The 16,371-nt window shown below is 47.3% G+C and overlaps 1 protein-coding gene across 2 annotated transcripts in view; it reads right to left on the bottom strand.

The window, feature by feature from the left end:
• LOC138472788 (protein-arginine deiminase type-1-like) overlaps positions 1–16,371 on the bottom strand; it is a 432,575-nt gene that overhangs the window by 90,689 nt on the left and 325,515 nt on the right. For both annotated transcript variants that reach the window (XM_069611134.1, XM_069611135.1), the window contains exon 14: positions 1,468–1,544. In XM_069611134.1, coding sequence (XP_069467235.1) covers positions 1,468–1,544 — 77 coding nt within the window. The remainder of the gene's footprint in view (positions 1–1,467; positions 1,545–16,371) is intronic.

Raw genomic sequence — 16,371 nt, 5'->3', positions numbered from 1 at the left:
GTATTGTGGCAATTGCTCTTACCTTTTATATCAAGGCTTTCCTCAACAGCTGCACGATGCATGGTAATGACACTGGAATGAGGAGGAGGATGGTGCGCAGTAATAAGGTACTCTAGTGAGGAGGAGGAGGATGATGATGATGATGTGTGGTAATGAAACACTGATATAGGGAGAATGTAGATGCAATGTAATGAGTAACTGAGATGAGTATAATGATGATTATGTGTGGTAAAGAGGGACTTGGAAGAAGAGGACGATGATGCACAATAATGAGGAACTGGGAGGAGTGTAATGATGTGCTGTAACCAGGGACCCTTGGGAGCAGGATGATCTGTGGTAATGAGGGACAAGGACGAGGAGGAGGATGATACATAGTAATTAAGGGCTGGGATGAGGAGGAGAATTAGAAGCATTAATGAGACACTGGAAGATTATTAATTTTCAAACGAAACCTGCCAAAAGTGTTGGCCTTGGCAATGCTTGTTTTTTTTTTATATATGTGTACCAAAGTGGTTCCTAGCAGTCCTTGTATGCCAAATTCCCTTTGTCAATTAACAACACATGCAAAAGAACTAGCGTTCACAATGCTTGCTATTTCTAACATGTTTAAACAAGTGATTCCTCAAAGTAACAGTAATGAGAATTCTTACAATGATCCCTGTGCCAACTGGACCTACACATGCCAAAAGTATTGGGTTTGCAAAGCTTCGTATTCCGTGCATTTTCATCAAAGTGATTCCATGTAGTAACTGCATTCGGGAGTCTTACGAACATCACTTCATGGTGAAGTGAACGTGGCCGTGTTGTCGCATAAGAAAAGATTACACATTTGTACTTCAGTGATTTCTCTAGACAGTTGTATTCCCATTTCCACTCAACTTTATCTCGGTACTGCTGAACCGCTTCACGCATCCTTCACAAGCACTCATTGAAAATCACAGAGGCCGCTCTCTAGAAATCTTATGCCACTCTTTAGAAGTCTTAAGGACATTTACTATTACTCCTTGTGACATGACTTGTGCATAAACAGAATAAGGGTCACGTGAGAATTTCTAATAATCCCCCAATAAGAAGTCGGTCGCTTGAGTACCAACTGGAGACAACAGAGCATAATAAGTTATTAGTACCCGGTGCAGCATATTGTTAGAGGATTCTACGCACCCATTGGTGCTTTTGCAAGCCTTACCTCGCCGGTTAACCTGCTTCCGTAACTGCGTGTTCCACGCGATGACCGCCATGGAAATGGAGAAGGGACGCTCCCTATTCCATCTCCACCCCTCCTCTGGTTATATTACCTAAATAGTGCTTCTCACGAGCTGTGCTGTTCTTGGTTTTGAATAGAGGGAAACAAGAACTGGACTAATTCAGAGTTTGAACCTAAACCAGCATCCTGTGTTGCCCCTCTGGACACTGGGAGATGGGACTCAACAATGCCGTCATCACTGGCATTAAACCGATTTCTCATACCTGCACATAGTGACTCTCTGCCCGCCTCTTCTCGTCGCTTAGGACGTCATCTATGGTTTTTTGGTGAGTATCACGTCCTGAAATAAAGGGAAAACATTTTTATACACAAAAGAATCCATTGAAGAGCTACAAAAATTGTTGTCGGCATTCATACATTAAAACAATGTGGTTTCCCAAAGAAAAATGTGGGAGGGTTAGTTTGTTTGTTTATTTATTTGGTATTGCGCGCCAAACCCATTAGGTAGCCAGGCACAGTAGAGGTCAAGACAACTTAAGCTTGGTTACATAATGAGTACAAAGAAGCATATAACATGCAAGACAGTTTGAAAATAGGCTGCCAGGATGGTTACAGAGGCATACAGAGGGAAGCAAGTAAGAGACATGCAGCAGACACAGGAGTGCAAGGTACCGAGAAGGTAAGCTAACAGTCATTTGTTCGTAGCCATTTAATTACATTGAGTCTAAATTTAGGATATGGTTGTATGGTAGTAAGCAAAGCAGTACAAATGTGGACTTCACATTGACGTGATATAGTGTATGCTTCAGGCAGAAAGTAATTGGGTGACATGAAATATTTACAATTTGTGTAACTTCAACAAAACGAGAGTATCCCTAAAGTTAGCAGCCTACATGTCGTGAGTTGCCACTTGGTCCTGCACCCTCCTTCATTTCAGTACCTCGCACTGGAGCATCACAGCAACGGGCCCACAACCGCCTTTTCACGTATCGCAAAGGAGGAGAACTGTCGTCATGTTATCACTCTGCTCCGTGAATTCTCATCTTTCTGTTCGGCCATTTCCCGAGTCTCGAGCTCCTTTGGGGGCTGAGTTAAGATGCGCTTTTCACACCCGCCCCGCTGCAGGAACCTGCGAAGAACTAAGAAGGAGATATTTTGGGGCACTGCAGCTGATGGCAGTGGCATGATTTTGGGGTCGACTGTGGCCCCTCTGCATCCCAGTGCAACTCCTAGGCCAGCATCAGCAAGATATTAAGGTATTTTACGATACAGTAATGCATTGTTGGCATGACACATGGATTTACACGCTTTGGAAATGCACGAGTTTTGAGGGTTGCATGTGAATCCTTGTGCTGCTGCAGATTATTTGGCAAATGGCTCGGTATTCTGCTGCCCCTGGGTTTTCACAGGACTGCGGTGTAGGCTGTGGCGCTGCCCCTTGAAGGAATACGCACGCGGCGGCGTAACGTTGCATGCAGTATAAATAAAAGGGGCATTCCCGGCCGTGGCAGTGCGACCAGGAAGCCCGAGCACCACAGAAGTGTGAGTGTGGTCTGTGCGTGCTGGGGGCTTACGGGTATCGCTGGTGGTCAGGACAAACCCCCAACAGTGACGAGTGGGGGATGATGCCTGGGCCCGGCGGTGACGAAATCTTCAATTTTTTTCCCTGAAGCGGAATCTTGATGGCATTTAGTTTCGTGCCGTAAGCCGTGCATCACCCACGTGGCTGGCGGCCATTTTGAATTTCAGGCCATGGAACTTCACTGAGCTCTGGTTTGGGCGGTGAGTTGGATCCAGGCCTAATTTTTGGACACACTGCTAGCAGGCAGTTATACCTGCATGCCCATGCCCGATTTTTTATTTTTTTTTCCAATCTTGGGTCTCCTACGTCGAGTGCAAGCAAGGAGGAGGGCTACAATGGCTGGGCCTGCATAGCCCAAATCTCCAAATCTCTTTCTTTACTCAATTTTTGGGACATCTGTGCCCTCAAGGTGCTGCTGCAGCTGGGGTTTTGACTACTTCTTCATCCCCTTTATCATCAGACTGGAGAGTTCGTCTTCCTCATCCTCTTCATCATCAGTGAAGACTGCTGCAGCTGTGGACCTTCCATTTTTCTCTTCTTCCTGTTCTTCATCATGTCCAGCTGCTGTGTCTGCGCATGAGGCAGTCTGGGGAGGAGGACATTTTGCCATCATCATCTTCTCCCCCAGGTTTGACATTTCATTTTGCCTGGGTGTGCATCAGAACTGTGCTGTGGTGGTGGGAGTTGAGTTGCGGCCCCCAGGTTTCATGCTGGGGGTGCCTTTGCGCTCAAGCCCATGAGTGGAGCTGGTGAGCAAGACGGTGGGCTGCCAGCAGTTCAGCAGCCTCCCCAGGACGACGAACAACACAGCAGACTACCTCTCCAGGCACCGGGGAGCACATGGGGGGAGTAGAATATGACATGTGCTGAGGAGGCCGATGATCACGTCCGAATGGTGGTGGAGGCGGCGGCCATGCCCAACGCAATGCCTCTGGGGGAGCTTGAGGCAGCTGCAGCCGGAGATGAGTGCTTCCAAATCCTGAGACACTCCATGCAGCAGGGCTCATGGAAGTCGGTGTTGGAATCCCTGGCGGGGCGTACTCAGGAGGCGAGGACGGGACTGGAGCAGCTGTGGAAGGTCAGGGAAGAACCATCATTCTCAGCGTCCGGCCTGCTGCTCATAGGTGACCGGATAGTGGTCCCCCAGTCCAAGGTGAAGGACGTGATCACCCTTGCCCACCATGGACAACAGGGCACTGCAAAGACCAAGACCAGGCTACGGCTGAAGGTTTGGTTCCCTGAACTAGAGCGGAAGGTGGACGACTTTGTGGCGGCCTCTGTCTGGTGTCAGGCCGCATCTCCCCTGCAGCGAGAACCTGCCATCGAGGCAATGCCTCGAGGGACACGACCCTGGGAAGTGGTCCATGCGGTCTTCGGATCAACAACCATGGGCACCCCCTTCTTAGTGATCGTCGATGAATACTTGAGGTATCCGGAGGTGGAGTTCGTGGAGTCTGTGGCCTTCGAACACGTGGTGGTGGCCGTGGAGAAGGTGTTTGCGGCCCATGGGTTCCCCCACATGTTGTGCTCTGACAACAGGGCGCCATTCCAGAGCGAACGGTTCTCGGAACTGATGGAGAGCTGCGGGGTACAGCACCGGAAGATAACCCCTTTGTGGCCCAGGGCAAATGGAGAAGCCGAAAGGCTAATGAGGACACTGAACAAGACCTTCAGGATTGCCCAGGGCCAGGGACAGTCCCTCCAGAGAGCTCTATCAGTTTCTGCGGGTGTACCGTACCACCCCACATGCGTCCATGGGGGTGGCCCCGGCCGAGGCTCTATTCAAGCGCTGCCCGCGAGGTTTGCTGCCCGAGGTCGGGGAGAAGGAGCCAGGGGTGATTGACAGCCAACAGTTAGAGGTGGACCGGCGATTGAGGATTGAGCAGGAAAACATGAGAAGGGGGCTCTGCCCACAGCGGCTGGAGCCAGGTGACGAGGTCCTCATCCGCAACAGACACCCCCATGGAAAGCTCTCCTTTCCATACGAGCCGGAGCCGCTGGACGTTGTGGCCATCAAGGGGTCCATGGTGACTGCCTCTGACGGAAGGTCTGCCATCACCCGGAATGTGAGCTACTTCATTATGCTAGGAGACCCGAGAACTGACCCCCCCCCCACCGGAACCAGACTTACTGGAGGTGCCCGACGACGGAGGAGGCCCCTCCGGCCCACCTGAGTCCCCTGTCCAGGGAATGCCTGCGGATGGACTACCCGTGCCGTAGGTAAGCGGGAGGTACCCACAGAGGGCTGGGCGAGTGAAACCCGCTTACCTCAGCGATTACGTGCTGGGACACTTGTCTGATCGGCCTGAGTCCGGGGAAATTTGAGTAAGGGGACCCGGGTGGATGTTAATAAAGGGGTGTGTGGGGAAACTGTTGTTGAAGTGTTGTGTTATTAGAGTTTTGATTTGCAGCGTGTATTGGTAAAGTATTTCTTGTTGTCCTCCCGAAAAAGGAGGAGTGTGGCGCTGCCCCTTGAAGGGACGCGCACGCAGAGGCGTGACGTTGCACGCCGCCACGTGCTGTATAAATAAAAGGGGCGTTCCCGGCTGCGGCAGTGCGACCGGGAAGCCCGAGCAGCACAAACGTGTGAGTGTGGTCTGTGCACGCTGGGGGCTTACGGGTATCGCTGGGGGTCAGGACAAACCCCCAACATAGGCAGTCACCACGAGTAGCACCATCACAGCAATAGAGCATTACAAACAGTTTGTTTTTGGAGTGGTGCTTTCCCGATACATGATCAGAACATGTCCAGAGCAGCAGTAATCATGTCACAGCCATGTCTATTTTCATTGCTGTGAATCTGCAAAAAGCATATCTGGAGTACTGAATATAAAGTGCTGGATGAGCTGAGCAGACATATGTTGCCAGCACAAGCTGAGCACTGACTACAGCCCATCCCAGAGTAAGTCTGTTGCCCCTTCTTATCCCCTGGGATGCCTGTAGTGTTACAGTGGCGGTCAATCCCTGCTGTAATCAACATTCATCCAAGACAACCTGGCACGTTCAGCATTGGCCTCTGCCATGTCTGTACAGCCTTTGGGAAACCGGTGTGAGTAACGGCGGAACCTGATCGTTCTGGGCTTAATAAATACATGTGTTATGGTACCAATAATACACGGTAGGCATTGCGAATGAGGTACAATGGAAAGAGTTATTCGTGCTTCATACTGCTTGCTGGTGTTTGTATGTCAGGAGCCAGGAACCTTTGGTTCTCTAGAGGTTTTAAACTACACTCCCATCAGATCCAGTCAGCTAGGCCAATGATGAAGGATCATGGGTGTTGTATTTCAAAACATCCGGAAAGATGCAAGTTGCAAACCCCCGTTCTAAGTGCAGCAAGAATAAGTTTGACTGCGAATGCAATGCTGTCCAGGCATGCTTGTTTTTGTAGCACACAGGCAAGAAAAGCAGGTCCAGTTTTTCTTTTTAGGTGACGTAGATGTGGAGTGGCATCCTCTCCAACATACCAGGGCCATGAAAAGTGCAAACATCGCCACGCCGTTTTAGTTTCTGCAGTTCCCACCTCTTTGCCATCCCCTAGGCGTTTCGTAAAAGGGGACACGTGTTGGGAACTCTTCTCCCGCCCATTACCCCAACTTCACATATGCAGTATGTCCCAACTCGCTGCGAGCTGAGGGAAGATATGCCTGCAGAAGACCTGGAGCACGCATGAAGGCATGGGTGAATTTGAAGGTATGACTTTGAAAGGTTCTAATCCAGACGCATGATGCTGGTGGGGAGGAGGAATGGGGTAAGGCAGAGGGGTAGCATGTGGTCATGCAATGTAGTACATGTACGCGATGACTTCACCGGGATTATGGGACATTAGCCACACTTGGCATGGCATTACTGGGAATTTGAGGATGCACCTGGCATATTAATGAAGCACATGGTGCCGTTGTGTGGTGCCTTTAATATATTATTCAACATGCATGAGGCATTGATTGGCATTAAATGGCATTAATGAGGCATTGGGGGAGGCACTTTGCATATGATGGCATGACCTGGACAGGCGAGGCTATTCCCTGCATATGGTGATCTTGAGAAATTAACTGGCAAACAAATACTGTCATGGGGCATTTGAGACTGACAAGTGGCAGCCCCTGGATACGTCCGTCTCCATCTTAGAAATTGTACCTGGCCTTTGAGGCTATAACCTCATAAGATAACATTGACTGGCCATATGTGGCTATACCGGTATATGAGGTCTGTGCCCCTGGCCAACACTGGTCTCTTGGATACCTCGCTGACATATTCTGACACCACCCATGTCATGTCAAGGTAGCGCCCTCGTTAAAATATGCTTGATAACTAGCCAATCTTATTTCACTTTCTTTTACATCCAGAAGGTCATTTCCTTGAATGTCAACAATGTGAAAGACTGATGTCACCTCCTGCGGATTTCATCAGGGATGAAGGTAATGTGATGCAACTTCCTCTGATGTCATGAGGTGTGTGACATAATTTCTGCTAGATCTAGCATTTTGGTGAATTGATGAACTTGAGTTTTCCCCCAGCAGGATTCTGATCATATGATATGATATGGCAATTATAACACGCCTATTCACAAATGTTCATCTTTGAGTTTAGAAAAGTCACTGATCTTCAGGGGGAATGACTCATTGAAGAGTTTCCTTGTTGCTGCATCCTAAATGAAAGTGATTCTTATTTTCCACAGGCCCAAGCGAACGTTGCTGACCGATCCTGCCTTGCTCCACGTTCTAGATCAGTCTGTGCCTTCCTATTTCTAGTCAGTTTTGAGTGATCCTGAAGTTAGCCAATATCTACTCGTCCACGGGATAGTTCGCTGTGACCAGATACTCTGTTAGAATTAGCTCTGGTCTGTCATCTTCGTTTACTTTGTGTTTGTATCCGAGTTTCTCAGTGGTTGTATATCTATTTTGCCCCCAGGGTAAAGTGTAAGCATTGTGTTTCCAAGTGTATTTTGTCTCTCTGGCCTCGGATAGTGTCATGGGAAGATTTGGTTTTGTGCTTGGTGGTTTGATGCCACTTTGCGTTGGGTTTGAAGAACTTTGGTCAGGAAAGATTTGCTGTTCCTTCTCCTCGGGTCGGGTGAATCTGAAAGTTTCAGCCCATTTTGCAAAAACCAGCGGCAGTGGGTGCTGTCTCAATTCTGCTTGACATGCATTGTTGGAGGTACTTCTGTGGACCTCGAACACTTGTCTGCAGAACAGTAGATGCATCCCTTTGGTTCTCATTAGGTGTAGATGGGGCTTCATTGCTGTGTTGGAAAACAGGTTTGAACACCCAGGGAAGGGACTTCATACAGAGGTTCGCCAGAGGGATTCATGTTTGGAGTCTGGTATTTATGGCATAGAATACTTGCCTCACCTTTTCTTGTAGGTACCTCATGGTTCGCCAGAAGTTTCCAGAGGAGTTAAATACGATGCCCAAGCAGATGTATTTGGATATGTGCTCAATTACCTCACCACGTATCGCAAATAGCATCAGTTTGTTCTTTTGCTGTACGACTATCACTTCGGTCTGTGCTTTGTTTATGTTCAGGCAATATTCATTGTATTAGTGGTTTATTAGGTGCAGATATGCAATTAGTTGTTTCACATAGCGCCATAGGTTTCATTAGCTTTCAGGTATTCCCTGGCTTTGAGGCAGGCCTTCTTCTCTTAGGAAGAGAATGATAAGGTCATCTCCGAAATGTAGGCAGCTAATTTAAGCATCTGTCAGGACTAGACAGGCTGATGTGGGTTCTGGTGGTTTGCCTGTGGCGATTGCCAAGCTGCTCTTGTGAATGGGGAATGCATTGGCTTACAATACAGCTCAGCACTGGGCTGAGGCAACATCCCTGTCTTATTCCCTAGTCTAGACAACATCCCTGTCTTATTCCCTAGTCTAGACTGAAGCGGTCTGTCCTCGTGTTGCTTATTCAGTTTCCACTTTTGGGGCCCATTTGGGGTGATCAGGCTTCTCAAGCGTTCTGGGCTGCCCCATGTTAGGCACATGGGTAAACATTTCAGTTGCAAGCTACTAGCCAGGTTTAAACAAATCACTTGCCCCCCGCATGCACACATCACGCCATTTCTTACTTACCAAGGTTCAATTATCAGTCGCAGGTGGCTATTGACAAGTGAACATTTTGAGCGTTGGGCGAGGGGATACTCTAAAATCAGCTGGCTGGTCTAATGCCTCTATTTCTTGTAAATGTTTTATTGTAAGTTTTGCATGATTCACCTATGGTGATTTCTCACCTTCAAAAGGTGCATACTGAGGGCCATGCCATAGAATGCTGATTAATCTTAGTAAAATGGCGATGGAAAGGCGAGTGTGTGTTAATGGTCAGAAGGGAGTATTCATCCCATCCCTTTCTTTCATGGCTTCTCTAGGTATCCTTCTTTCAGAGATGTGGGTTAACAGGAACAACCTTTTTTTTAGGAAGAACTGTTTTGCAGGCCTGCTCGTTGGATTACTTGTTGTCTGACCTTTATTGCAAGTTGAGGAAAGCTAGAATAGAATGATCACAGGACAGAAAAGAGGACTGGTTGCTCACACAGAGGGAAGATAAACTGGACACTATGGCCCATATTGCTGAACCTTCACAAAGGAGGCAAATGAGCTGTGGGGGTTGTGGGAGTTCTAGTGGTTTTCTTTCTGCTGCATATATAAACAAGCAACGTGCATAATACCTGCCTCGTGCCATTGATAATATATTGGCGTCTGTAGTAATTCTACTACGATTAATCAGTATTTTATAAGGCCATCTACCCTTTCCACTGTGAGTTTGTCACATTGTCTCTGTTGCCTAAGTTCTCCACATCGTTTCTGACCACTTGTATTTACGTTCTATTACCATTCCATATTTTGACATGTCTGGCATAATATAATCATTCCTTTCCACTCTCCATATGCCTAAACCTGCATGAAGTCAGCCTTGGTGAGACAGGACTTTTCTTTGCTTGCATGGCCATATTCGTGCAGATTTTGCTTTATTTTTGCCAGGGTTCTAAAAAGCAGTGGATTTCTTCTCTACATTTTGTACACGTTTTTGATGAGCTGTTTTTTCCCCCTCCAGGGTGGCAGAGGTGAACCTGCTGTCTCCCTTATTAGGATTTTAAGATGTGTCTTATTTGACCGGAAATTCAAAGCATGTTGTTAAGCTCCTCGCTGAGCGTGCCTGCTCTGATCAGGGAGAAGGAAAGGGCTCACTCACACCTTTGTATTTGTGATCCTCACTGTCTGCCCAATGCCCGACCATCCACACTTTCTTTGGGCCCTCATGTACCAAAAGCAGGGGGGTTTGGCTTGCAGAAATTCACCTCACTCCGACCTGTGCCTGTAAGTAAGTAGATGTTTGTAGACCCCCATTAGCATTTGAAACCTGTCCCACTAATTAAATAAGGGGGACTGGTGACAAAGTGCAGCCCAAGATACTTGGTATAGATTTCTCAGCTAGGTAGTCATCTCATTACCCGCAGCACCTTGTCTTTGTCTCCGTTCTCATGCACTGATGGTGCCGCGGATGCGGTGTTCCTAAAGCCCCCAGAAGAAGGTGGACTCCCTATGTTTCTTTAACTCTATCCCCCCTCACTTCTGGGGGTTCAGACTCAAGGATCTCTGTCCTGGCCACCTTCCCTCTCCGGCCCATGCTCCTCACCTGTAAGTGCGCAGGCACACTCCAGGTCTCCCTGAGATGATGTGTATAATTGTTTCCAAACATATACTACATTATGGCCATGGGATGGTTGAAGCAAGATGTATTATATAAGGACTTAACAGGTTGTCATCCTCCCAAACACATTTTGCAGATTCTTTCATTCGCAAAAATATGTAAAAGTGACACATTCATTCAGGAACCTTAACAGAATACCTAACTTCTTTTGTCACATTCCTTCCCGCTCACTGGGAAAGTCATAGAAAGAGTTGTTGCATTCCCAAAATCGAACAACTCCGCCTTCTCCATGACTACCGGTCTGATTTCCACCCGAACTGCAGAACCAAGACCGCCACCATCTCAGCGGTGGACGACGCATTGCAATTCATCAACAAAGGTGACTCAAATCTACTAGTCCTCTTATATCTCTCGGCTGCATGAACATTGTTTCCTGCCTATCCGGCAGATATCAAGCTGTACAGATGGGTCTACTCAGATCCAAACGACTCCCAGTCACATGTGGGGTCTCCCCAAGTTTTCATCCTATACCCACTCATCTTCAACCTCTATATGGAACCGCTGGGATTTTCCCTAAAAGAGCCTGGCAGAGCAATTCATCAATATGCAGATGGCACCCAGCTGTACCTCAAGGTCAAAGGCCCCTGGACATCACCCACCTCTTTAAGTGACTGGCCAACACCCAAAGCTGGATATTGAATGCCTACCTTAAGCTTAGCCCCACCAAGACCACATTTGTCCTCACTGGTCCCACTGCCAAACATCAGCACATCCAAACATTTCTTGACTATGTGCAGCTGGAAGGATTCACTCTGCAGATGGCAAACTCTGGAAAATCCCCAGGTTTCATTGTCAACAGCAGTGGGAAGATTCAGACCGGACTCCAAGTCTTTAACTTTGATACGACTCAGGCCCTGGGTGGGTCTTCTCGGTAGGTCACTAAAACCGGACCTGCTTAACTGCAGTTGTGTCCGGCTACAGTGGGGAAACCGAAATATATTCCAGCGCTTCACCAATCTGTTGAGCTTTACTTATGGATCCGCACTCCCTGAGTCGTATCCTTGGACAAAAGATAAAAGTCACCCTAGAACTTGGCTCCTTTCAGGGAGTTTTGCAGCATGTGGACCCCAACAAAGCCATCCTTTTATGCAAAGTTAAAGACTTGGAGTCCGCTCTGAATCTTCCCGGTGTCAGATTATTCTTTGGGCATGAAATTGTGAATGTTTTGAGTATCACTAAGATGGAGAAGTATCTCATCGTTGTGAATTACGGAAGATCTACATGAAGATAAATGTCTGCATGGAAGAATTTTAAAACTATTTCCATATTGCCTGTAACCAAGTGCTTTGTGCCTTGAGATATGTGAAGAAATGAAATGTTTAAATTGTATTACTAAATTGACTATCATGGTCAGATTGGAGACAAGTATTGCTTCTGTTCTATTAAGCTACGACGCGACTATACTTGTCTGTTTCCCATAACAATTTATTGGATTGAATAGGGGAAAACTTTTTTACCTCGCAGGAGATACTGAGTGTTCAGTCTTGCCTGGATGAGTGCCCTTGTTTTTCTGTTTTTTCTTTTTCTTTTTGGTTTTTTCTTTTTGAATATTTTTTCCTTTTTGTTTTTTCTAGTTAATTCAAACTACCATTATAATTTTCCCAGTGTATTTATTCCAATATGTTAGGAATACTATCAAGCTAATATGCACTTTAATAGGAAATGTGGAGTATTGATGGTATGTTTTTATGCTGCTTTTATTGTAATTTCAGCACTATGTATGATATAATTGAATGTGTGTCTATTAAAGATTGATGAAATTCTACTTTCCTTGACCTGATCTATCCCCCGACTTGACTCCTGTGCTTGTTGTAGTTTATCCCGGCGATTTGTTCTCCGGTTGCATACATGTGAACCCCTCTTCCCTCTTGGTACATATTATTGCGGAATGGTCCTGTGCACATGGCCCACTCTGCTTTTTGCATTTTTTGGCTTTCAACCTCAGCTATTTTACCTCATCCCACCAGAGGGCACCCATCACCCTACAACTCTATACCACCACTTCATGTTACCATTTCACGTTACCACACCACTACTCCACAGCATTGCACCCCCTACACCACCACTCCTTTACAAACTCGCGACCCCATACATTTCCACAACCCCAACAACCATTCACCACTTCACATCACCATGCACTACCAGTCCACGCTACCACTCCATGCCACCATTCTACAACACTACTCAACACCACCCCACCACTATACATCACAACTCCACACCACTTCAAACCTCCACTACACATCAGCACTCTACACCAGCACAACCCCCTAACTCCCCCTACACTCTAGAGCCAACCTTCACCACTCCTCTTCCACACAAACATGTCACACACCACTCGATGCAACCACCTCCACCCCACACCCCAACCACTCCACCCACCACTCTACACTACCACTCTACACATCACCCAACATCACACTGCCACTACATCCCAAACCTGTCAGGTCCATATCACCACTCCACACCCCCAACCTACACACCATTCAATGACACCACACCCATCTACAACACCATTGTACACCACATCACCACCACACCACACCTGTCAGGTCCATATCACCACTCCACACCACTTCACACCACTTCATCGAACTACACACCACTGCATCACTCCATGACACAACACCACCACTACAGCATCACACACCAACAACCCTACACACCATGCCCCAACCTCCCCACACTGATACACCTCCACGGCACCACTCTACACCATCACTCCACACCACTCCATCACACCATGCTACCATTCCACCACAACTCAACCCCAGCATACCAACACTGCACACCACTCGCATGTCCACACCTGCATACCCCCAAAATCTCAAACACCACACCAACTTTCCAGACCACCACTTCACCCCTCCACTCCTCCATAATTCTACACCTCCACACCACCACTGTACTCCACCACATCTCTACTTCACACCACCACGTGTCCATGCCACCACACCTCATCACCAACCACACCGCCACCACAACACACAACACTTCACCACACAATTCTATCACACCACTCTACCCCCTGCAACTCGCCCACTCGAATAAGCACCTCCATTATACACCTTGCCAGCTGTAGCCTAACCCTATTGCCCACAATCTAAACTCATTCTCCGCCCCACCCCACTTTGCCCCATCCCAACCCTACCCATATGTAGCCCCACTCGTCCTTTTCACCTCTTTATTCCCACTGCATTCTACTCACACAACTCACTCTAAACCTTTCACCATGCTCCTCGGTACCCCCCCACCACACCTCACACCTCTATACCATTTCCCTCCAAGCACCCACCAACCACACTGCACCCTACTCCACCCAACCCTCACCCATCCTACCCCACTCTACCCACCAGACTAACTGCCACTTGCCCTACCTCCCCCTGCCCACATTACCCACCCTACACCACTCCTAAGTCACCCCTGCCAATCCTCACCAACTCAGCTAGCTCACCGCTGCCTACACCCACTCATCCGAACGCATCCATTTCTGCCATATTCACGCCCCCTACTAACTCTCACCTTAGCTCATCCCATCCACCTTAGCTTACCCCATTTACCTTAGCTCACCCACACCCGTCCATCCTAGATCACCCATAAAATCCCCATGCTTACCCTAAAAGATCCAAACATGTCTGAGTTAACATCTTGCTGACATTTAACTATAGCAATAGACATGGCATAAGACGTGTGTACACCAGAATGAAGCAGTTCTATTACAAAAGCTTGTTGTCTGCAAACACTAACTTGCAGACATGTTTGCAAATACTGGGAAAGTACAGTCCAGGTATTTACTGCATTCTTACCTATAGAAAACGCACTAAACACCTGCAAACACCAAAAAGTGTGGCATTGCCAATGCCTGTTTGACATGGACATCACGATGACATCAGTGCCAAGTATAGCATGTCACTTTCCAATACTTTCGGTCTGCCAGCTATTCATTTCTGCCAAAGGGTAATTTATATAGCGCTTTATTTGGGATTCATCCAGCTTCTAAGTTTTGAAACAATTGGTGTCAATTTTTCTATCAATGAGTCATACTCAATTTATGGACCTCGAGCAGATGAAAGGCTGGGGTAGCCCGACCAGGTTATCAACCCCGTGCCACACAGCATCAGCTGCACCCAAGTATCTGTCCTACAACAGCCAGTATCATGCCCTTTACCTGTCCCCTAAATTCTCACCAACTTAATAAGTGTCATAACTGCACTTGGAAAAAAATTGCAACCATGTAAATCAACAAATTAACTATAGGTTTAAAATTTCAATTTACACCAGGAATCGCATTGAGTTGAGATTTAAAACATTTTCAAAAACGAATAATGCCACTGCCTCAGAAATACATGGCAGTTCCCACTTTTAGTTGTAGGTTAACTACACATTAATTTAATCTACGATTTTGAAAACATGTTCCGCAAAGTTGAAACATCAATACACAATCGCATAGACGGCCAGGATGTTTGCACGCACGCACTGTATGGCACCTGATATAGTAATACAAGTTTAAGAACTCGGTGCATTTCGCAATTGTAATTGTTTACTGTTCACAGTACACATTGAGTAGATTCACGCATGGTCAGATAGCATGGAGGTTTGCTCTACTGCAGCCTGCGCCCCCTGTGAGTAGGCAGATGCCAGCACCCATGGGCCGACTCAGTCCTTCCTGCTCATTAAAAAGGTCGAGAAATCGAGTACCAAAAGCGGGTAACAATAGTGACATTGATTATTAGTGCACTCATAATCTGGAGGAGACGGGTATGAACCACCAAATTGTTAATCTTCAAACTACCTTATTTGAAGTTAGGAAATTACAAATACAAGTAAATCTGCCCTCACCATTTTAATTAGACAATACTCCCACTTAGGGGCAGTAAAGAGAAATGCAGGCACTCTTCGAAACGCCACACAGACTAGGGTAGTATCTAGACCAGTGGTCTTCAAACTTTTTTGGCCTGGGCCCCCCTGAGCAAAGTTTGGGCAGGCCGGCCCTCTCCCCCCCAAAAGTGCCAGATGGACAGTATGTAGAAATCGCTATGAACTTTTGCGTGCCGTCACCGCACCCTACTCCCAGTACAGACCCTGGGCTCTCCCCACCCTACTCCCATCACTATCCCAGTGCTGCCGCCCATCCTGCTCCCACCACAGTCCCATAACACAAGCATACACACATCCATACACATTTAAATAAAAAATAAATCGCCATAAACAGGTTGCTCTGCCCGTATGTGCGAGGAGGCGCAGGAGCACCCCCTCGCACAAACATACATGCAGTGCCCCAGCCACCATTTCCAATGAGCTGTGTAAGGCTGGCGAATCAAAACACCCCCAGCGTTGCATGGGTCAGTGATCATGTGCAGCTGGGGAAATAAACTGTCAAAAGGCAAACAGAGTTTCCCTTTGACAGTTTAGCCAGCCCAGTAGCACTCCCTCAGCTGGAAAAAGCAGCTGAGAGAGTGCTCAGTGTTTCACTGGGCTGGCTCCTCCATGAAGGGTGAGGTGTCCAGTGGGTGGACACCCCCTCACCCATTATGGATGAGCCGGCAGGCTTGGCCTGGCTTTAGGGCAATAGGGAGCTGACCGTACCAAAAATGCAAAATGCTAGTGTAGGCCAGTAAAAATGGGCCACTTTTTTGGCCAATGTGGGCCAGTTTGACCATTGTTGCTGAATGAATACTCTTTAAATATCACCATTTGTTTACATTTGAACAAAAAATAACCCCTTGGGTACTACTCAAACAGTCTGACTAAACACTGAATATCCATTTGCAACTGCTGGCCATTTTTTCATTGGTGCCTAAGACCGTTTTATGGCCCAGTCTGACCATGTGAGCTGCCCCTTCCCATTTCCTCCAATCTAAAAAAAAAAACAAAATAAAT

The sequence above is a fragment of the Ambystoma mexicanum genome, chromosome 8 (assembly GCF_040938575.1).
Source record: "Ambystoma mexicanum isolate Mex_15411 chromosome 8, UKY_AmexF1_1, whole genome shotgun sequence".
NCBI lineage: Eukaryota > Metazoa > Chordata > Amphibia > Caudata > Ambystomatidae > Ambystoma > Ambystoma mexicanum.
This window is presented reverse-complemented; position numbering and strand designations above follow the sequence as displayed.